We start from the raw sequence: 24651 nt of genomic DNA on the forward strand, positions 1-24651 counted from the left end.
TTGCATACTTCTTAAAAAAGCTTTCCACTTTTAGCAGAACCCCTAAGCATACTCTTTGAAAAATCTTTCAGGACCAGCTCCCTACCCTATGGTCACTAGCCACTGCCATCCCTATCTTCAAAAAAGGGAGACCCCAGCCTACTCAAAAATTACAGACCAATCTCTTTATGCTGTGTCACCTGCAAAGTCATGGAATCAATCATCAACCAATCCATTACCCTCCACCTAGAAACAAACAATCTATTCTCTAAAAAACAATTTGATTTCAGGAAAAAAAAATCCTGTAATCTACTGCAAAAACGTATGGACTACAAATCTTGATCAGGGCAAAGCAATAGATGCAATTTACATAGACTTCTGTAAAGCCTTTAATTCAGTGGTACAGGACAAACTACTTCTAAAACTAAAATCCTATGGCAACTCTGGACCCCTCCATAATTGGATAACTATGTTCCTGTCAAACAGACAACAAGTGGTCAAAATAGGAAGCATCCTATCTAATCCTGCATCTGTTAATAGCAATGTCCCCCAAGGAAGCGTTCTAGGACCAACACTCTTCATACTATACATAAATGATCTTTGTGATCATATTATAAGTAACAGTGTTCTCTTCACCAATGATGTAAAACTATTTAATACCACCAACAATGCTGCTACCCTTCAAAAAGACCTTGACTTTGTGTAGGAATGGTCAAAAAATTGGCAACTCCAAATCTCAACCAACAAATGCTCTGGCAAAAGGAATCAGAACACAAAATACAAACTGAGTGGACATGATCTTGTAGATGACCCTCACTCTGTTAAGGACTTTGGAGTACTCATATCAAATGATCTAAGTGCCAAAGCCCACTGTAACAACATCGCCAAAAAGGCATTAAGGGTTGTAAACTTAATCTTGCATAGCTTCTTCTCCGGTAATATTACACTACTAAACAAAGCATATAAAACATTTGCTAGACCAATTCTTGAATACAGCTTGTCTGTCTGGAACCTACACTGCATATCAGACATTAATACAATTGAACGTATCCAGAAATATTTCACAAGAACAGTCCTCCACTCCTCGGCTCACAAAAAAATACCTTATGCCACCAGACTTGAAATTTTGGGTTTAGAAAATTTAGAACTACGCCACCTTCGGTATGACCTAAGAATAGCTCATAAAATCATCTGCTACAATGTCCTACCAGTCAATGACTACTTCAGCTTCAGCTGCAACAATACACGAACACACAATAGATACAAATTTAAGGTAACCCACACCAAACTCAATTGCAGAAAATATGACTCCAGCAACAGAGTGGTCAATGCCTGGAATGCACTACCTGACTCTGTGGTTTCATCCCAAAATCCCCCAAATTTTAACCTTAGACTGGCTACTGTTGACCTCACCCCATTCCTAAGAGGTCCGTAAGGGGCCGTAAAAGCACCAGCGTGCCTACCTTCCCTGTCCTAATGTTCCCTTTAATTGTATTCATTTTACACACACACACACACACACACACACACACATATATGATCTAATACATACTCGACAAATAAATAAATAAATAAAACTCCAGGCTTCTTGCCTCTTCATTTAGACCTCCTTCCTTTAGGATGAATATATGAACATTGAGACAGTGTAATTCTGGTCAAAGGAAATGATCCTACTAGTACCTGGCACTAAGGAATGTAGGTATTTAAAAGTTAAAAAACAAGATCTTGAAATGGGCCCCGAGACCTATTGGTAATCAATGTAGCAATCTAAGCATAGACGTCACAATGCTTCAAGCACCTCCTGTCAGCAATCAGTTGAGGTTTCAGAGTCTTCTTTTAAGGTAAAAGGTAAAAGTAAAGATTCTCCTCACACATATGTGCTAGTCATTCCCGACTCTAGGGGCAGTGCTCATCTTCGTTTCAAAGCCGAAGAGCCATTGTCTGAAGATGTCTCCATAGTCATGTGGCCGGCATGACTAAATTCCAAAGGCACACAGAACGCTGTTACCTTCCCACCAAAGATGGTCCCTATTTTTCTACTTGCATTTTTTATGCGCTTTCGAATTGCTAGGTTGGCAGAAGCTGGGACAAGTAATGGGAGCTCACCCTGTTACATGGCAGCACTAGGGATTCGAACCGCTGAACTGCCGACCTTTCGACCGACAAGCTCAGCATCTTAGTCCCTGAGCCACCACATCCCTACTTTTAAGGGCACATCAAATAAAATATATTGTAATAGTTTAGCCATAGGGTGATGGGATCACTATTGCAAGGACATTCCAGTCCAAATGCTTGGAAGTATGACTGTGAGTGACTGGTGGAGGATGGCAGAGCCCTTGGCTCTTTCAGGAAGGGGATTGGTGAGAATCATATATTGTAATGTCCTTCCTGTTAAAGACTACTTCAGCTTTAATTGCAATAATACAAGAGCAACCAATAGATTTAAACTTAATGTTAACAGCTTTAATCTAGATTGCAGAAAATATGACTTCTGTAACAGAATCTTCAGTGTTTGGAACACTTTACCTGACTCTGTGGTCTCTTCCCATAATCCCAAAAGCTTTAACCAAAAACTTTCTAATATTGACCTCACCCCATTCCTAAGAGGACCATAAGGGGCGTGCATAAGCGCACAAATGTGCCTACCGTTCCTGTCCTATTGTTTTTCTTTTTCTTCTTCATATATATATATATATATATATATATATATATATATATATGTATATGTATATGTATATGTATATGTATATGTATATGTATATGTATATGTATATGTATATGTGTGTATATATATATATATATATTATATATATATATATATATATATATATATATATATATATATATATATATATAGGTCTTTGGTTGTTCGGGTTTTCTCTCGTGTAAAATTGGAAGTGTCTTGGCGACGTTTCGACGAAGTCTCATTCGTCATCTTCAGGCTTCAGCTTCGTGCTTCTGGGAGCAATGTGTGATCGCAGCTGTTTCTTCCTTTTAACTGCTAGTGGGGGTTTGAACTGATTGGGTGGGAGCTTGGCTGTGCTCTGATTGGATGGGGTTTTTTTGTGCTCTGATTGGCTGGGGGTGTGTCCTGTTTGGGTGGGGGCTTGGTTGTGCTCAGATTAGTCTGAGTTGCAGGGGGATTTGAACTGGTGAGCTGCATTGCTGTTGTTTGGCTTCGTGTCTTCATAGTGGGTGTCAGTCTGCTGCATGTATGGATTGGAGGGGTTTGAAATGGCTAATGTTGCAGCTGCGGTCTGGTTTCTGGTCCTTGGTTGTGCTTCATGATCAGTGTGGGTTTGGGTCTGCTTTCTGGGTGGATGTATGGTGGGACATCCTGTGTGGACCTTGTGAGTGTGGTTCTGGTGTCATTCCTCGTGTTAGGGACTCGTTTGTCAATAAGGGCAGGTTTCCAAATGGCTGGTAGGCGGAGGTGTCATCTCGTTTGTTCATGCTGTGTGGGCGTTTTCTATCTCAATGGCTTCTCTGATTATTCTGTTGTTAAAGTGTTCAGTTTTGGCGATAGTTCTGGTCTTTTAAAGTCAATATCATGTCCTGTGACTTTAAAATGTTGGACCAGGGAAGAAGTTGGTTCCTCTTTTGAATGAGTTCTTGTGTTCTTCAATCGTGCACTTATTCTTCTGTTCGTTTGTCCAATGTATGTGGTGGGGCAGGCGGTGCATGGGATTTCATATACTCCTTGATTTTCTAACTCAATTTTGTCTTTGGGGTTTCTTAGGATGGTGGATATTTTTCTGTTTGTGCAGAATGCTGTCTTGATGTTGTGTTTGTGGAGGATCTTGCTGATTCTGTCTGTGGTGCCTTTTATATATGGGAGGAGGGCTGTGCCGTTTTCTTGTTCTCTGTCTTGGATTTTAGTGGGGGGGTCTTTTTGGGTTAGCTTGGTAATCTTATTTGTTTGGAATCCATTGGATGTTAGTACGTTAGTGAGAGTGTCTAGTTCGGGTTTTAGGTGTTGTTCATCAGCTAAGCATTTTGTTCTGGAGATGAGTGTCTTGGCTACGGAGTTGATCTGTGCTGGGTGGTGGTGTGAGAGTGCGTGCAGATAGCGGTTTGTGTGTGTTTTCTTCTGGTAGATGGTGTGTCCTAGGGAGCCATTGGGTTTTCTGTAGACTAAGACATCCAGGAAGGGAAGTTGGTTATTAACTTCTGTTTCCATGGTGAACTGTATTTTGGGGTGTAGGCTATTGAGGTGTGTGAGGAAGTTGTCAAGTTTTTCTTTCCCGTGTGGCCAGATTATGAAGGTGTCGTCTACATATCTGAGCCAGAGTTTGGGTTTGTGATCAGATTTTTCTAGAGCTTGGGTTTCAAAGTGTTCCATGTAGAGATTGGCAATGACAGGTGAGAGGGGTGATCCCATGGGTGCTCCTTCTACTTGTTTGTATTTTTGTCCATTTTGTCCATTATATATTTTTGTCCTCACACGTAAAAAACTCATTCCAGTTCATAGAGATCATAAAGAAACAAAACTTACAGCCCAGCGACCTACTTGTGAGCTTTGATGTCATATCCCTCTTCACACAAGTGCCAATCAAAGAAGCCTTGACAGCTATCCAAAACAAATATAACCCCCCCAAGCACATCCTAGATCTGACCAACCACTGCCTATCCAACACATACTTCATCTATAATGGACAAAAATACAAACAAGTAGAAGGAGCACCCATGGGATCACCCCTCTCACCTGTCATTGCCAATCTCTACATGGAACACTTTGAAACCCAAGCTCTAGAAAAATCTGATCACAAACCCAAACTCTGGCTCAGATATGTAGACGACACCTTCATAATCTGGCCACACGGGAAAGAAAAACTTGACAACTTCCTCACACACCTCAATAGCCTACACCCCAAAATACAGTTCACCATGGAAACAGAAGTTAATAACCAACTTCCCTTCCTGGATGTCTTAGTCTACAGAAAACCCAATGGCTCCCTAGGACACACCATCTACCAGAAGAAAACACACACAAACCGCTATCTGCACGCACTCTCACACCACCACCCAGCACAGATCAACTCCGTAGCCAAGACACTCATCTCCAGAACAAAATGCTTAGCTGATGAACAACACCTAAAACCCGAACTAGACACTCTCACTAACGTACTAACATCCAATGGATTCCAAAACAAATAAGATTACCAAGCTAATCCAAAAGAACCCCCACTAAAATCCAAGACAGAGAACAAGAAAGCGGCACAGCCCTCCTCCCATATATAAAAGGCACCACAGACAGAATCAGCAAGATCCTCCACAAACACAACATCAAGACAGCATTCTGCACAAACAGAAAATATCCACCATCCTAAGAAACCCCAAAGACAAAATTGAGTTAGAAAATCAAGGAGTATATGAAATCCCATGCACCGCCTGCCCCACCACATACATTGGACAAACCAACAGAAGAATAAGTGCGCATTGAAGAACACAAGAACTCATTCAAAAAGAGGAACCAACTTCTTCCTGGTCCAACACTTTAAAGTCACAGGACATGATATTGACTTTAAAAGACCAGAACTATCGCCAAAACTGAACACTTTAACAACAGAATAATCAGAGAAGCCATTGAGATAGAAAACGCCCACACAGCATGAACAAACGAGATGACACCTCCGCCTACCAGCCATTTGGAAACCTGCCCTTATTGACAAACGAGTCCCTAACACGAGGAATGACACCAGACCCACACTCACGAGGTCCACACAGGATGTCACCACCACATCCACCCAGAAAGCAGACCCAAACCCACACTGATCATGAAGCACGACCAAGGACCAGAAGCCAGACCGCAGCTGCAACATTAGCCATTTCAAACCCTCCAATCCATACATGCAGCAGACTGACACCCACTATGAAGATGTAGCACGACCACAAAGCCAAACAACAGCTATGCAGCTCACCAGCTCAAATCCCCTGCAGCACAGACTAGACTGAGCACAACCAAGCCCCCACCAACACAGGACACACCCCAGCCAATCAGAGCACAGAAAACCCCATCCAATCAGAGCACAGCCAAGCTCCCACCCAATCAGTTCAAACCCCACTAGCAGTTAAAAGGAAGAAACAGCTGCGATCACACATTGCTCCCAGAAGCACGAAGCTGAAGCCTGAAGATGACGAATGAGACTTCGTCGAAACGTCGCCAAGACACTTCCAATTTTACACGGAGAAAACCCGAACAACCAAAGACCTATATACAAACACCCGTGAAATCCTCAGAAAACAAATATATATATATATATATATATATATATATATATATATATATATATATATATATATATATATATATATATATATATATATATATATATATATATATATATATATATATATACTTATTCCTCCTAATATTTACTCATATATATGTTTATACACTATATAATCTTTTTGTATGATACTTATATATATTGTTGTGACAAAATAAATAAAATAAAAGAAAGAAAGAAAGAAAAGGGAATGATTATCTTGGGGATGTAAGGCAGGACAATGTATCTCAGTGGTGATGGGCATGGGATACAGGAGCCAGAAGACTGGCTGTTACAGGGGAAGATGCCCCCGATGCGTAATATTGGTAGTGTACTTTGGCCAATATGAACTCATTCTCAGTTCCCGGACAGCATATCCTTGGTGGCCCTGAGGTTCAGCTGTGGCTGCTAAATGCTAGGTCAATTAATAACAAGGCTACCTTTATTCAAGATCTTATTGAGGAGGAATGAGCTGCCCTGATAGCAATATTCCAGTATTTGAGGGGCTGCCACAAAGAAGAGGGAGTCAAATTATTTTCCAAAGCACCAGAGGGAAGGACAAGAAACAATGTTTGGAAACTAATCAAAGACAGAAACAACTTGGAATTAATAAGAAACTTCCTAACAGTGAGGACAATTAACTAGTGGAACAGCTTGCCTTCAGAAATCGTTGGTGCTCCATCACTGGAGATTTTTAAGAAGAGAGTAGACAGTCACTTATCAGAAATGGTATAGGTTCTCCTGCTTGATCAGGGGCTGGACTAGAATACCTCCAAGGTCCCTTCCAGCTCTACTTTATTCATGCAACACCAAGACCTGAGTGAGTCTGGAAGGATGTGTGTCTCCTCTCGGAAATATGTCCAGCCAGATTTCAGATTTGGCACTAGCCAAGACCCCAGGGCAGGACAGGTGGTGTAGTAGTGGTTATCAGAAAATATCTTTTGGCTTTCAAGGGTCTTGCTCTGCAAGTTTGTGATTGCAAGATCCTTTTTCTGAAGCTGGGCTCACAGGATCGGTTGAGATTGTCGCTAGTATACCGGCCTGTCTACCTGAGCTGCTGAAACCATCTCAGGGTTGGCAGTGGAGTTTCCCAGACTCATGGTCTGGGGACTGCAATGTGCCATCCCTGGGTGTGGCCTCAGAAGCAGTCCAGGAATTCATGACCACCTTGACAGCCATGGGCCTATCCCAGATTATTATATGTCCAACTGAGGATAGTGATTACACACCAGATTTGATTTTTTTGTCTGAGCAATGGCAACATGACCTGGTGGGGGATTTTAGATTATCCCCCTTTTCATGGTCCAATCACACCCTGGTGTCCGTAAGACTCTCATATGCTGCCTCCTCCACAGGGAGTGTGGACCCATTTGGTGACTGATGGACCCTTATCAGGGATGAAATGTAAAATTTGTTACTACCGGTTCTGTGGGCATGGCCGGGGGGGGGGATGTGACTGGGTGGGCGTGGCCAACTTTAAAAAAAAAATTTAAAAGCATTTTTTCTACAACCTCTTCAGCCAGAAGATTGTAAAAAAAAATGCTTTTAAAAGCTTCTGACAATCCCAATTGAGCTGCACGATCATCAGAGGGTTTTTTTTTTACTTTTAAAAGCATTTTTTCAGCCGAAGAAAAATGCTTTTAAAAGTAAAAAAAAAAAATCCTCTGATGATCACGTGGCACAACTGGGCATGCCGGGGGAAGGGAGGGATTTTTGCTACTGGTTCTCTGAACCACCCGCCATCACTATTGGATCGGGCGATCCGGTCCGAACCCGGAGCATTTCACCCCTGACCCTGATAGGTTCCATAGGGAACGGGGATATCACAGGTGTTGTTACATGGTCCTGCCGAAGCCTTGGTGGTGGCCTGGAATCTAAGGGCAGCTTTGGACAGGATCATTCTTATTGGATCCTGAGAGTGTTGTCCTGGGTCAGGAAGGCTCGGGTGATCATCTGTAGGCCTGTGCAGAGGAGTTTGTTTAGCATCTGATGGACAAAGTAACGCAGTTTCATTCCCAACTGGATCCCATGTGTGGAGATAGTCCATGTAAAATGCCTGGGGCGAGGCCTTGCTTGATTATCTGGGAATGGTTTGACCCTGATGAAGTGGACAGGGTCCTTGATGCTGTCAGTGCTATCACCTATCAATTAGATCTTTGTCCCTTCTGAATGGTGAAAGCCTCCAGAATGGTGACTAGCAGGTGGGTCCAGGCAGTGATTAATATGTCACTAGAAGAGGAGACATTTGTGGAGACTTTTAAGGAAGTCCTAATTTGCCCCCTCCTTAAAAAAAACATAATTGAATCCCACTTCCTGGACAACTTTAATCCAGTTTCTAACCTCCCCTTTTGGGAAATGGAAAAGGTAGTGATCTGGCACCTTCAGAGGTCCTGGATGAAATAGTTTATCTGAACCCTTTTCAATAAGGATTCAGGCCTTGTTATGGGAAGGAAATGGCATTGGTCGTACTTGTTGATGATCTTTGATTAAATTGAGGCAAGAATGGCTTGCATATTACATGTCACAAAACAAGGAAAACTCAAGAGTTATGAACCATCTCTAAATCATTCTGTACCAATTTTCTCTTAAAAGTTTCGCTTGAAATAAATTTTAGCAGTTATTTTTTCAGAAATCCTTCCATTGTTGTAATTTGTTTTTATAAAAGTTTGCATCTACTTTATCAAAAATCATTTACTTGTTTTGCCTGTGTCATATCTTAATAGACATTTATGTATATGTCCTAATTAGTAGTCTTGGTTCTGTATGCTGTAAATGTTTCAAATTCTGTCATTTATCTCAAAAAAAAATTTTCTTCAGCTTGCCTTTTATTTTTCCAGAAATATGTAAATACAAATAATCCTTGCTAAATTTGTATGTTTAGTCTATTTCTAGAGTCTGGAATGTGTAATTTGTTATTACTGGTTCTGTGGGTGTGGCTTGGTGGAGGGGTGGGTTAATGTGACTGGGTGGGCTTGGCCAACTTTTTTTGTTTTACTTTTAAAAGCACTATTTTTTACAGCCTCTTCTGCCGAAGAGATTGTAGAAAAATGTTTTTAAAGGGTTCTGACGATCCCAGCTGAGTTGCCTGATCGCCAGAACCCTTTCAAAGCATTTTTTTACAGCCTCTTCGGCTGAAGAGGTTGTAGAAAAAATACTTTAAAAAGGTTCTGACGAACCCAGCTGAGCGGCGTGATCATCAGAGGCTTTTTTTTTTACTTTTAAAAGCTTTTTTTTTGGCCGAAGAAAAAGTGCTTTTAAAAGTAAAAAAAAAAAAATTCTGATGATTGCGTGGCTCAGCTGGGGGGGGAAGGGTAGCTGGTAGCAAAAAGTAGGGATTTTTGCTACCAGCTACTGGATTGGGCGATCTGGTCTGAATTGGGAGCATTTCAACCCTGGTTTGACCCCCTCATCTTTCTAGGAGCCCCTCAAATATTGGAACACTGCTATTATGTCTCTCCCTAGTCTTTCTTTTCATTAGACTATCCCTATGATGGTGAACCTATGGCACGCATGACAGAAGTGGCACGCAGAGCCATTTCTCGGGGCTATGGCCAGTTGCTCTTCTAGATTCTGGTGCGTCGGCCAGTGTGCCAGTGTGCCGAAAACCAAAAGAGCAGCTGCCCATTGCACATGCATGCTCCAGGAAGATGATCTTCCTGTTTCCAGAGTGCACATGCGCACCAGCCAACTGGTCTGGTTTCTGGCATGCATGCACACGCGAAGACTAGCAACAGGCGCACATGCCAAAACATGCAGAGAGGGGATCCTGGTGGTCGCTTCCTAAGGGAGCAGAGCAGCGTAAGCCTGGACTTCCCTCCCTTCCTGCCCATGAGGGCTTCTTGTGCGGTTCCAGGTAGTATGGAGCACCGGTGGACCAGCAGCCAGTGAGGGCGGGGTAGTGGTGGTGGGCTGCCTGGGCAGATGACCCCATGGCCTGGACTCCTCCCTGCTGGAAGCCGTCATTCCCTGGCCAGCAGCAGCACTCTTGGCCCCACTTTGGCAGCACCGTGCACCAGCGGGGAGGAGTCCAGGCAAGGGTTCAGGTCGCAGCAGAACGAACAACCAAAGCCCATCTCCGCCAGCGCACCTGCCTCTACCCCCCCCCCCAACACACGCTTCTCGGAAGAAGATATGGTTGCCAGCCCTGGGCACCCGAGGGAAGTGCTGGTGGCTATTTTGAAAGGGGAGGGAGCAGTTTATGCAAGCTGCAGGATACAGCCTGAGCCTCCTTGATCGGGGTGCCTCCCTGGGAATTGCTGCCCGGCCTGGCCTGGATGTTTGGAAAAACAGTACACTGCTGGAAGGGGAAGGGGAAGGGGAGAGGAGGAGGAGGGGCCTTACCCAGAGGCAAGACGGCAGATAAAACTGCAAGGCTCTGCTATAGTTCTTTCAGGTGAGCCGTCCTTGCACAGCTCTCAGGTCCCTATCCAAACTGACCTCAAAGTGGCGCATCACCTTGCACCCATAAGCAAGGCGGCGGCTGCTTTTGTCGGTAACTGAGCCCACAAGTTGACATGGTGGGCTCAGTTACCGGTGAGAGAATCTGCCGCCTCGCTCACGCCTTCTCATCCAAGCTGCCAGGTGTTGCTCCAGTTCTTTCCGCCATAGCCATGCAGCCTTTTCTTTCAATTCTAGCTATGCCTTGGCACTCGCAGCCACAGCAGGTCAGAATTGTAGTTCCCCTCCCTCCAACTAGCAGCCTCTACTCGTGTCAAGGAACCAGCAGCCAGGCAGGAGGAGGACAAGGATGGGCGCAAGGTGACACGCTGCTTCCAGCCCAGTCCGGCTGGCAGATGGGTGAGCAGGCAGCCATCAGGGAAGAGCGCTGCACTGGGTGACCCATCTCCCGGTTGCAGGCTGCATGCAGGGCCCGAGGTGGAGGGGTAAACTTCCCCAGCTGTAGCATGGCACTGCCGAGGTGGTGGGGCCGAGAGTGCTGCCACCGGCTAGGGAATAGTTGTGACACCAAGGAACGGGCCAGTTGTCTTCCGTTATGAGGCATACCAGCCCTCTTGGAAAAAGTGGACATGCGCAGTGCGGGGCGCATGCACACGGGGAGTGGGGTGGGTGGTCATGCACGCATGCCCAAATGGGGCACCCATTGCATTATGGGTGCTGGCATGCGGGAGCGCGAGAGCGCTTGCATGCTTGGACTTTTGGCATGCAACACTAAAAAGGTTCGCCATCACTGGACTATCCAATTCCTGTAATCATTCTTTGCATGTTTTATCTTCCAGTCTCCTAATCATTCTATTGCTCTTTTCTGCACTCTTTCCATAGTTTCAACATCTTTTTTATAAAGAGCCTTCTTTATAGAGCCTGAAAATTGTTCTTAGAGAAATTGTAAAAATCATGCCTTAGAGATAAGTTTTATAAAGGAAATATGTTTATATGAAAAGTATAAATCTGGAAATTTTATGAAATGGAGAATTTGGTGAGCACAAATATATACATGTAAATCAAAACACAGGAATAAAGAATTATGGATTCTGCTTTCTTCTTGTAACAGTATAATACACAATCAAAATACTATATGGCTATTAAAGTATTTATATTTGTTACACGCACAGACACTTAATACTAAATTTTTAATTTTTTTTAATATTTAACTTTGTTACAGGGAAATATAAGTAGATAACAGAAAAGTAGAAAAAGAAACAACTTACTTGTCTACAGTTATATTTTTCCATGGAGGACAGCCAACACGTATGTGAGAAAGCTAAAAAAAACCCACAATAGTTAAAACATTTACAAAAGCTTTCTCAAAGTAGTTGCCATATGCCCAAATGTTGTCTGTTTTCCTTTTTAAGTTGTGCCATGACTTGCTTTGATTTTGAAAAGTGTCCAATCTATTCTTTATAACTATTGAGTTTAGTATATGTAAGCAGGAGAGCAAAAGATGGAGTTCAGAGAGAATTTCTCCATATTTTATCCGCATAATATTATGAATGAAGTTGGGTTGGTAAAGAATGACAACCCAAGATTGAGTTTCTTGATCATATGGCTAATATAATCGATATTTTAATTATCATATTTCACTGTTTCTCTCTTTTGTGAGATATGAAGCCACTTGCACATTTCATTATTGTTATGAAATAATGAGGATGTACTGTAGCTATTAACATTTAGGACACTATCTATGTGAGAGATATGCATGTGCCCAAAGTTTCATTCAGAATACTTTTATAGCTAAGGAAAAGTTTTTGTAAGAGTCTATTCCTCAAACACACCACCAAAGGTACTGATGCCCACCTTTTTGTGCAATTCAATCTTTCAAATAATAATAAAAACTAAACATGAAGCAGAAATGCAAGTACTTCAACACTTGTAGAGGAGAAGAAAAATGGAGAGTGTGACTGCACAAGTGGCCATCATAACTTCTACCTGAAACTACTACTAATTTTTATTGCAGATATTAATAATTCTTAGTTTAAGGGAAATAAAATATGTAAAACTGAGAAGAATGAAACGTTATCTTCATCATTCTCAATGATAATCACAAATGTGTGTTTATTGTGTTACCCTGCTGAGGTAGGAGCCGGTATTTGTACAATATAGCCTGGCCACACACAAACCCACAATCCAATTGAAAATAAATATCAACAAGAGGGTATAAAAATCTCCTTGAAATAAATCTCTTTGAAGAGATATATAAAGGTGGAAATAATCAGTTCTTTGATTATTGATTAACATTGAGGATAAAATGTGATGGCTTCCAATGATCTAGAAATAGCCACAAAGAATGTCTGTTTAGTTGATTGTAATACTAATACATAATGCTTAGAACACTGAGATGGAGAAAAGAACACTTTTTATCTAGATAAGGACTATTGTCAAGTGTGTGATTGATGGTGGATGCTGACTTTTAAGAGTAGCTCAAGTTTGTTGAAGACAAACAAACTGAATTGTGAGAACATCAAAAGTTATGTGGAGAACAATATTCAGCCTAAAATGGATTTTGATATGAAAAAAAAAAGAGTATGAGTTTTCTAGTGGAAGTTGAATGTTTTCCCACTCTAGTGCTGACATATTTGTCAACAGGCTGGTCAAATCCAAGCAATAAAATCAGAGATAAGACTTTAATTTTTTAGGACCTATGTATAAAATGATAAAAATGTTTTCATACCATATGTTCCCTCAGCAAATTAACACTGATCAAGTATTTGTTAATTTTATTGTGATAATATAGCCCTTTTGTTTTTCTGATGCTGATTTAACCATTCATTTTGAAGTCTAGGACTGGAGGTGCTATCAGGCATTGTTTGTTATCAAAGTTATTACCTTAGAGCCATGCAGTGGTTAGAATGCAGTATTACAGGCAAATTCACTGCTCATATAAGCAGTTCAATCCTCACCGGCTCACAGTTGACTCAGTGTTCCATCCTTCTGAGGTCAGTAAAATGAGGACCCAGATTGTTGGGGGCAATATGCTAACATTGTAAAACACTTAAAGGGGGCAGTAAAATACTATGAAGTGGTATATAAGTCTAAGTACTATTGCTGTTGCTTAGCATAGCAGAATCTCAAAAACATGTCAGTTACTAAAGAATACCTGCACATTCCCCTTTAATTTAAAAGATCGGCCAAGTCTAACTAGTTTAATTAGCTCATTCTACAGAAAGTGACTCTATGGAGATAGCATGTTGATAGATGACTTTACATGGACTTTCCACAACATTACACTATATGAAGGTCACCTTCCATAAGAAAAAAAATAAAGATAAAAGTCACTGCTTCATTAGCTGCATCTGAGTAATGCTGTAGAGTTACCCACATCAAATAAATAGATTATCCTCAATGGAAAACTATAAACATTTTCTACCACATATATTCTGGAAAATAATAATGCCTGAGAAAAAGAAAAAAGACAGCCATCACAAAGCATTGTTTTCTACAATAGTAACATTTTTTTTTTGAAAACAAAAACTGTTAACACAAAGTTTTCAAAAACAGAGGGGGGAAAAGGATGAATGGGGAAAAATTATGAGAATTGTACACATACTTTATTTTTACTTATTTACCAAAGTCATACGCCGTTTATTTCACTTTCCCTCTAGCTTACACCTAGGTATATATTAATTGGAAGCAAGAATGTGAAACTCCTAATTATTGAACCTGTGATGGTTTTTTTGTCTTTTTCAAAACTTTAGCCCAACTATAAAAGTTTATTAACTGGAGCTTTATGCATAATTATTTATCCACAAATTTTTGAATAAAATAATAAATCAGAAAGTCAGTAAAATACTGTAAATTTTCTTCAGAAAGGAGTAGCAGCTACTCAGAGAAACTCAGATCATTTCACAGGTAGACCATGCATTTCTTATTACTGATTACAGTTTACAGGCTCTAAATGCAACAGATTTCTTTAGTAAATGTCATTGTGAAAATTGTACTGACCAATCCCAGGCCTCACTCAAATTACAGTGACAGATAATAATAAAAATATTTTAATTTCTTTATCAAAAAATCAGCCGTTCAGCGGTTCGAATCCCTAGTGCCACGTAACGGGGTGAGCTCTTGTTACTTTTCCCAGCTTCTGCCAACCTAGCAGTTCGAAAGCACGTAAAAAATGCAAGTAGAAAAACAGGGACACTTGGTGGTGGGAAGGTAACAGCGTTCCATGTGCCTTTGGCATTTAGTCATGCCAGCCACATGACCACAGAGACGTCTTCGGACTGTGCTGGCTCTTCAGCTTTGAAATGGAGATGAACACCGCCCGCTAGAGTCGGAAACGACTACCACGTATGTGCGAGGGGAACCTTTACCTTTATCTTAATTAGTAATCAATAGTATTGAATTCCTCCAGCTGCCTCCTCCTTACGTTACTTGGGATTTTAATTTCAACCTTAATTTATTATTTATTATAATTTATTATTTAATTAACATACCTTGCTTTTCGTTAAGCATGTTTTTCCAGATTCTGAAGGCTGAAATTCAAATGTCACAATACCTTGAGATAATGCTCTACATGTAAAAGAACACATATGAAAAAAAAATCAGATATTATAATTCCCTGTATTAGAGGATATATTTAGTATGTGTGTGTATAAACACACAGACACACAAACAATCTGCATGTATTTTTCTGCTTTCATATTATTAGTAAACTAACCTATCTACTAATTTATTATGAATTAAACTTTCATAGAAAATTTGAATAAAATTGAAAATGCTCCTTTTCTCCCATAAGTTGAGTATTCAACATATGTATCTATAAAATTACTCTATGTTTATATGTTTGATAACCAATACGTGAGAGAAAATATTTTGTTGATACATAACAATACCCCACAATCTTTTAAGTTGAACAAGCAAATTTCTACACAAGATAATAAACAGATATCAGAACTGATGATTTCAAAAAAACCAGGAAACATTTCAGTTATTTCTCTGAGCTTTTCATATCATAAAAAAATGATATAAATAAATTTCATGATAAAATAGCAGGACTAGAATTCATTAGAAATTTAACCTAATTTCTTATGGCTTAAACAGACTATAATACCTTTTTCTGTGTGTTCTGGTTATTTAGATAAGAATGACTGTACCATACCTAAGAGCTACTTTTTGAACTTTTGTAATTTTAGCTAACCTTCACTTCTCATGTTACTATTCCCTCCTTTTCCCCCCAGCCAACCAGAATTTTATGTATATATATTCTTCTCTTTTCTTAGATCTAAAATCCAGTTATTTGATGAATATAATTCACAAAAGCCTAAGTAACAATGTGCCTGTTAGTCCTTAATATATCATAAAACATTTGTTTTTTTCAGCAAGATTAAACATGACCATCGCCCTGGCTCTTATGTGATGACACTATTTTATTGGAAATCTTGATTCTAAATATATTTACGTTAATTTCTACATACTTTTCTTCTCTCTCTCTCTGTTTTAAAAAATTCTTTTATTATATTGTTATAAAACTTGCACATTACATTACAGGTAGTTTTTGAGCTAACAATACAGTAGTAATTGGGACCAAAATCTATATCACTAAATGATGTAGTCATAAAGCTTGACATCACACAACTGTTTCACTTCGTGATGGCAATTCTGGCTGTAATGTATCTTTAAGGGTTTTGGAGGGAAAATAGAGCGGGAAATAGCACGTTGCTAATTGGCTGAAGCCTCCAGCTGAACTGTATATAAGGAGGGGTTTTTACCGTTGCTGGCTGCTGGGTTCACTATAAACTAAAGAGTTGTTGTCACTCATCTGGTCTCCTGCCTCGTTATTGCCCGAATCTAACACTGGCGACGAAGATGGGATATTGAGGCAAGAAGGGCGCCAGGAGTTTACGAACCCAGCAAGTAAGAGGCGGTAAATAGCGATGTCTAGCTATACACCGCCAGCGCCATTCGACCCAGCAAAGGAAAAATGGGGGTCATACATGGCTCGCTTCGAGTGTTTCCTCGAAGCCAACGAGCTCCAAGGAGTCTCGGACAACAGGAAACGGGCGTATTTCCTGAGTCACTGCGGTCCCGAGGTTTTCGACACCGCGGAATCGCTTTCTGAGCCAACGCCGGTACAGGCGGTACCGTGGCAAACTCTGCAGACTGTTTTGAAAGCCCACTATGCACCAACGCCTTCCAAGTTCGTTCAACGGTTCGAATTAAGGCAGCGCATGCAGCGAGAGGGCGAGTCCATCAGTGTGTACATGGCAGCACTGAGGAAAGCCGCGAACCATTGTGAGTACCGAGACTTGGAAGACGCGTTGCTCGACCAGCTAATTTGCGGGGTCAGGGACATCCGTTTGCGACGGCGGCTGCTGTCCAGAAGCAACCTAACGCTCGCAATCGCCCTGGACGAGGCAAGGGCTCACGAGATGTCTACCCAAGCGGCAGAAACGCTACAAAAGCCGGTCGCGCCAGGGGCGGCAGCGAAAACAACCCCGGTCCACAACGAGGAAGTCCAGGCCGAGTCGGAAGAGGAGGAAGAGGAAGAAGTCTTCCACACCGGGAGGCCGGAGAGGGAAGACCGGGGCGAATGCGCGAGTTGCGGGGGCCAACACCAACGGCAACATTGCAAATTTAAGGATGCCACATGTCGGCGATGTGAAAAAAAAGGGCACATCGTGAAACGCAAACTGCGGCCACAGAAGCTAAGAGTGCAGGACTATCAAGGGAACAGGATCCCTGTTCGAGGGGTGACGACCGTCCACGTCAAGTATGGACAGTTCGAAAAAACTCTGCCCATCACCATCGTCGATGGGACTCTGCCTAGTTTGTTGGGACTAGACTGGTTCCGGGCATTGGGCATGGGAATGACCGGAGTCTTCCGAAATGAAGTCGACCTCAAGGACGAACTCATGAAGGAGTTCGAGGACGTCTTCAAAGATTGCCTGGGCAAGTACAAGGGGACCCCTATCTCCTTCAACCTAGACCCTCAAGTTGCCCCTATCCGTTTAAAGGCTAGGAGGGTTCCCTTCGCCCTGAAGCCCAAGATTGACCGGGAACTGGACAAACTAGTAAGCCAGGGGATACTAGTGCCAGTCGACCATGCGAAGTGGGAGACGCCGATAGTCACCCCAGTGAAACCAGACGGGTCGGTCAGGATTTGCGCCGATTATAAGGCGACGCTAAACAAAGCTTTGCAAAAGAGCGCTTACCCCGTCCCAGTGGTGCAACACTTGCTACACTCGTTAGGGCAGGGGCAGGTTTTTGCCAAACTAGATTTGGCCCAAGCCTATCAGCAGTTACCCGTAGATAGCAGCACGGCCAAAGCACAAACAATCGTAATGCACAGGGGTGCTTTCAAATGCACCAGGTTACAATTTGGGGTCAGTGTGGCACCAGGGTTATTTCAAAATTTAATGGAGCGGCTTCTGCAGGGGCTCCCCGGGGTGGTACCGTACTTTGATGACGTACTGGTATCCGCCGACAATATGGAAGAACTGGGGGTGCGACTGAGAAAAGTTTTAAGTATTTTCCGGTCCGCCGGTCTAAAAGTCAAATTAAACAAATGCCAGATCGGGGTAGGATCCGTAGAATTCCTGGGCTATCGGATAGACAGGGAGGGGATCCACCCCACTGAGAGCAAGGTTAGGGCAATCAGAAAGGCCCCAGCACCCCAAAACAAAACAGAGTTGCAGGCGTTTTTGGGTCTGGTAAACTTTTACGCGGTCTTTTTAAAAAATAAGGCAACTATAGCCGAGCCGCTACACAAATTACTAGGGAAAAATGCTGCATGGTCTTGGGGAAAGGCAGAAGCTAGAGCATTCGAAGCAATAAAAAACCTCCTGTCTAGTGATAGCCTATTGATCCAATACAATAGCACACTACCATTGGTGCTAGTTTGTGATGCATCCCCTACGGGTGGGGGCTGTGCTCAGCCACAGGCTACCAAATGGCACAGAAGCCCCTATAGCGTTTTACTCCCGAACAATGTCCTCGGCTGAAAGGAACTATAGTCAGTTGGATAGGGAAGCCTTGGCCATAGTCTCCGGGGTAAAGAAGTTCCATGAATATGTTTTTGGTCGCGACTTCGAAATCGTCACAGACCATAGACCCTTACTAGGGTTGCTGGCTGGCGACCGCCCAACGCCCGTGGCACTTTCGCCCAGATTGACCCGATGGACTATCTTTCTGGCTGCATATTCTTACAAACTGCTACATCGGCCAGGAAAGGAGTTAGGGCATGCAGACGCTTTGAGCAGATGCCCTTTACCAGCGACTATCGAAGACCCCACTCCGGGCACACCCGTCTTGTTAATTGACTCTTTGGACTCTGGTCCAGTCACTTCCAAGAAGGTGGCTCGGGCGTCTTACAAGGACATTACATTAAGGACTGTAATTGGTTGGGTGCAAAGAGGATGACCCGCTGCGCCGGGCGAGCGTTTTAGGGAATATATAAAAAAGCGCGGGGAATTGTCGGTGCAAGGGGGGTGTTTGCTCTGGGGGGATAGAGTGGTGGTCCCAGAGAAATTGCGGAAAAAAGTTCTGGAACTTCTGCACGAAGGCCATCCTGGAATTGTGAGAATGAAGGGTTTAGCCAGGAGCTATGTGTGGTGGCCCTTGATGGACATGGAGATTAGCGATAGGGTTGGGAAATGCCAAGCATGCCAGGAATCCAGACCACTACCACCAACGGCCCCAATCCGAGAGTGGGAGAAACCCCAGGGGCCATGGTCCCGAATCCATATCGATTTTGCCGGCCCCTTCCATGGCCAAACATTCTTAGTGGTGGTAGACGCATTTTCCAAATGGCTGGAAATCATTCTAATGAAATCCATGACCGCAGAGGCTGTAATTTCAGTCCTGCGGCACCTTTTTGTAACACACAGGTTACCAGACACACTCGTTTCAGACAACGGGCCACAGTTCACGGCGACCCTTTTTGAGGGGTACTTGGCGGAAGAGGGCATCCGGCATGTCCTCTCGGCGCCTTTCCACCCTGCGACGAACGGCCTTGCAGAGCGTTTCGTCCGGTGCAAGAGGCATTGTCCAGACTCAGACCCGGGGATTGGCAATTAAAAATTGACACCTTCTTAGCGGTACAACACAGAACCCCTTGTGTAGCGACTGGCCGCAGCCCAGCAGAGCTACTGATGGGGAGAAAGCTTAGATGCCCGTTAGACCGGTTAAACCCGAACTACACACCAGACGGGTACAAAACAACACCGGGCAAAACAAGAGAATTGACAGTAGGGAGTTCCGTATGGGCACACAATTATGGTGAAGGCCCAAACTGGCAAAAGGGAACAATACTAGAAACAACCGGGCCCAAATCATATCTCGTAGAGATAGAGGATGGCCGGGTTTGGAAACGCCACATAGACCAGTTAAGAAAAAGAATAGCCACAAGTCTAGAAACAGACGAAACAGGCCCTGACTATCAAATGATTGAATCCACAGCTAACTCAAACCCGAGAAAACCGCAGGACTTATCTGAGTTCGATGAGGTCCAGCGACACCAACCGGTCCCTCCGGAGGGAAGCAGGAACGACTCTGCAAGTAATCCAAGGCCGGGTGGCCTGGAGGAGGAGCTGAGAGGAACGAACAGTCCCTCCGGCCAGCTCGACTCACTCCCAGATAATGAACTGTGCAGGTCCGAAAGAGTTAGGAGACGCCCTGCGTACTTACGTGACTACGTAGAAAAATAATTATTCATTTATGTAAATAGGGGTAAAAAGTTTTCTGGGAGGGGAGGAGTGTAATGTATCTTTAAGGGTTTTGGAGGGAAAATAGAGCGGGAAATAGCACGTTGCTAATTGGCTGAAGCCTCCAGCTGAACTGTATATAAGGAGGGGTTTTTACCGTTGCTGGCTGCTGGGTTCACTATAAACTAAAGAGTTGTTGTCACTCATCTGGTCTCCTGCCTCGTTATTGCCCAAATCTAACACTGGCAATCTCTGTTGCTCATTAAGTGAATCCCACTGGTCATCAGGTGAAGCTACACCCTATTTATGCCAATCCCAGCTTTGTTATCCCACTCCCAGGCTTCAGTAAGGTAAGGAACTGTCTCCTCTGCCTCCTCTTTAATTCCCCCCCTGGTTATCTCCCCCTCCATATCTGCCCTTCTGGGCACCCTGCACAATGGCAGTCCTCAGTGGCGGCAACGCTAGGAGTGAAGTAGAGACCCAGGACTTTCAACAGGCTCAGCCCCACCCCAGTGCATTTGCATTTTCTTTTTCTCTAACTTCCAATAATGCCAAATTGTCCAGTTTATAAATTCTGGCTCTTCTGCTGGGATCCAATATGTGGTTGTTAACCACCTAAATTTGATATCTATTTCATTCTTCTTGCTGCCTTAACAAACAAAAAGTAACGTAACTAAGATCTATAGGAAATATATATGCAATATTCAGATATATATGCAATATTTTCCTTCCAAATATTCTCTCGAAGTATAAAGCAGTGTTGAACAATAATCACTACAATGTCAGAAACAATACCTCTACATAATGAACTACAAATACACATCTATTTTATGTACATCAGTGTGCAACTCAATGCAAGCTGGAGCCAAAATTAAAATGGGGTCAAAAAGTTTACAATTAGTAACTAATGTGAAATGAGACCTACAAAATTTGGGATTAAAATCGAACAGCTCATGGCAAATCTCTTATTCTTATTTTGTCTGGGAATACCTCTGGTTGAAGATAAGACTCTTGTTTACACTTGGGAATAAAATATCCATGAGGATTATGTTCCCTTTGATTGTATACAATTTCATATAGTTATTACATACTTATGGTTATATATATGCTTATATATCATATAGTTATTTTATGCTTATGCTTATATATAATGTTGTGACAAATAAAATAAATAAATAAATAAATAAATAAATTTGCATGAGACCATGGACCCCAAAAGTTTCCAGTCTTCATCTGGACAAAAAGTGTTTGAGCATCCCTGGGGTGGTTGGAAATGGAGTACGGAGGGAAAGTGTTTGCATGCCAATAAGAGGCTTGAAGCAACGTGAGTTCACTGCCCCAAAGCCTCACTTTAGCGTGCAAACGCTTTTCTGTGCCGAGCCTGGAAGACTTTGGAGGAATCTCCACCAAGGCTGTCCTCCACTCTAGAAGTGGCAAGCAGCCTCAGTGAGTCAGAGAAGCTAAGCAGGGTGCGCTCATCCTGCTCTCCCTCTGCTCTTGCCAGGTAGTCTGAAGCAGATGTCCTGTTCCATCACTAGGCCCTCCATGGCCTCCCTACCCTGAGATACCTCAGTGGAGTTAACGACCCATGCATTCAATTAGCGAATGCATCGGCAAAAGAAGGGAATGATCACAGTCAAGTTACGTGATTCACTCCTACGAAATCCTCAGGTTACGAATGTAATTGGCAGGTTCCATTACATTTGTACCTCAAGAACTACCTGGTATTTGTTCTATAATCAACAAGAGTAAGCTAAACCCTGACCTGGATCCTATGAACATAGAATATAACACTACAATACTGGAATATGTTAAAAACAAAATGCATTGACATCCTTGAATTCAAATAGTGAATTGATTCTGAATTCTAAATTATTGTTTTTATATTAATAAATTTTAACTTACACCTGAGTTCGATAATCAGGCATTTCGGAATAATCCTTTTCATGATAAAACGTTACAGTCTGTGAGGAACAATGGATAAATGCATCAGTGAATCAGTGAATTATAATACCTTCCTCTGAATTTCTAATAAACATATAGTAGGAGAAAATCGCATAAAGCATATATGAAATCTTTATTTTATTTTATTTTATTTATTTACTTCGCTATTTAATTTATATGCCACCCATCTCACTTTCCAAAGTAATTCTTTGGATTCTTGTTGGTTTAAGGTAAGCAAAATATATAACTTGATTAATAAATAAAATATAAAAAACAAGTTACATGAGCTACATCAAATATATAATTTATATGTGCTTCAACTCAGTATGTCTTCTCCAACATATATAGAATTGTATCTTATCTAAATATTATTTTAAAATTAAATATTGCATTTGAGGCAAGTCATAGCAGAACAGACCTTTCTGATCTTGGTTGATCTTGAAAAGGTTAGGAAAGATTCTTGTGCAAGTGTGCAAGTGGCCTCATGTAACAGATATTGTCTGAATGTATCACTAAGTACAGGTTTCAAAGGTTGCAGATGAGTTTTTAATTTTTTTAAAAAATAATTTTTATTAAATAGATTTTTAAAAAAAAACAAAAAAACAAAAAAGAAATATTGACACTTTCTTCTTTCCAACAGTTTCACGTTGATGATCAATACTTATACATGTTCTCTCTCTTATCCTAATGTATCTTTTATACATATGTTTCTAATATATCATATATGTATCACTATAATGTATTATATTATTCTAATTATTTTATTTACATATATACTTAGATATACGCATGTACCCAATTTCCTTTCCACAATTTCTGTTTCTTCCTATTTGTTCTTTTATTTCTACTCCTAATTTATCCGTTATTTAATCTTTCCTTGCACCTTTTCCCCCCCTTTTCCTCCAACCATTTATACCATCTCTCCCATACTAAATAATATTCTGTTTCCTCTTTTTCTTGTATCTCCTTCGTAAGCTTATCCATTTCTGCACATTCCATGGTTTTTCTAATTACACTGTCTTCAGATTGTATATTGTTATTTTTCCAGTTCTGTGCGTAGACTATTCATGCTGCTGTAACTATGTGGATCACTAAATACTTAAGAGTTTTTAATGTTTTAAAGTACATTATTGTCCTTATAGAGTGATCCACAAATATTCCTAAAATATTTTATTGTTTTAATCTGTGGACTATTGAGCACAGACTTTTGTGTTGAAGTATGTTTGTTATAGATGGAAAATATTTTATGGAAAAAGTATACGGTATTTAGCATTTCTGTGATGTTACATATCACATCATTATATGCTGTTTAATAAATGACCTTTGCAGTGTTTCTTAATTTGTTTATATTTTTTCTAAATTCTAATGTTTGGCTTTCTTTCTGGTTTACTGTATTTCTGATTGCATACTGTGATCTGCAGAAAATTTTCTAATAAGAATAGACAAAAGAATAGAAGATGGGAATTTCAGAAAACGATATAGGAAACACAGGGCCCCATTATTCAGCCTGGTTCATATATAGTAAATACAGTAACAAAAAGTAGAAAATAATGACACTGTGTATAGAAAGCACTCACCTTATTTTTAGTGCAGATTCCACGAGCTATTTCATAATTGATAAGGACTTTAGTCTTCAACAGTTCTGGCCTATAAATTTCAACATCTACTGATAAGCCCTTATTTTCTAAAAATACTATCTGACCCCAAAATGTCACCTCGTCTCCCATATCTACATAATGAACATTGAGACTCAAATTGTTTTCAAATAATATATATGGGCAAACGTCATTCAATTTTGATGCAGCACTAAGCACTTCTAATTTCAATGGATATACCTGGCGGTTTATACTTGTGCCACTGATTGTCAGCAAATACATATCTCCAGAAGGATTAAAATAAAAAATAAACTTTTTAAGATTGTTTTCCCAAGGAGGAAGCTTTACAATATCTGTCACTTCAAATTTGAAGAAAAACAGATCATTATTTTCCAGCTTTATTAGGGCATTTCCAATGTAATCTGGAAAAGAAAAAGCATACCATATTCAAATCAATTTGAATTGATTTGATTACCATATTAAGTACATTTCAAGAGAAATTATTTCATATAAAATATTAATGTCTTAATACTGTAATTTCAAATATATTCAAAGCAGAATAAGCATTACTGAATATATGGGAACTTACTTTTCCGTAAACATTCATGATTTTGTAAACATATAATGTCTTTTAGTCTATCTACAAGCTTTTACTCCAAATAAATCTCATTATTCTTACTTATTTCAGTTCCCACTTTCTTTTTTAAAAAAATTCATGGTAACATATTTATTTTGATAATTCTTGGAGGCATACTAAGTTGACAAAGT

At 41.2% G+C, this 24651-nt stretch overlaps 1 protein-coding gene across 1 annotated transcript in view; it reads right to left on the reverse strand.

The window, feature by feature from the left end:
- Positions 1-24651, reverse strand: part of CATSPERE (catsper channel auxiliary subunit epsilon) — a 72082-nt gene that overhangs the window by 12243 nt on the left and 35188 nt on the right. Inside the window, exons 5-8 of the mRNA XM_058170968.1 lie at positions 23866-24305; positions 22250-22308; positions 15137-15212; positions 11915-11967 (exon numbers count right to left, since the gene is read on the reverse strand). Coding sequence (XP_058026951.1) covers positions 11915-11967; positions 15137-15212; positions 22250-22308; positions 23866-24305 — 628 coding nt within the window. The remainder of the gene's footprint in view (positions 1-11914; positions 11968-15136; positions 15213-22249; positions 22309-23865; positions 24306-24651) is intronic.

This window comes from Ahaetulla prasina, chromosome 1 (genome assembly GCF_028640845.1).
Source record: "Ahaetulla prasina isolate Xishuangbanna chromosome 1, ASM2864084v1, whole genome shotgun sequence".
In the NCBI taxonomy this organism is placed as follows: Eukaryota; Metazoa; Chordata; class Lepidosauria; order Squamata; family Colubridae; genus Ahaetulla; species Ahaetulla prasina.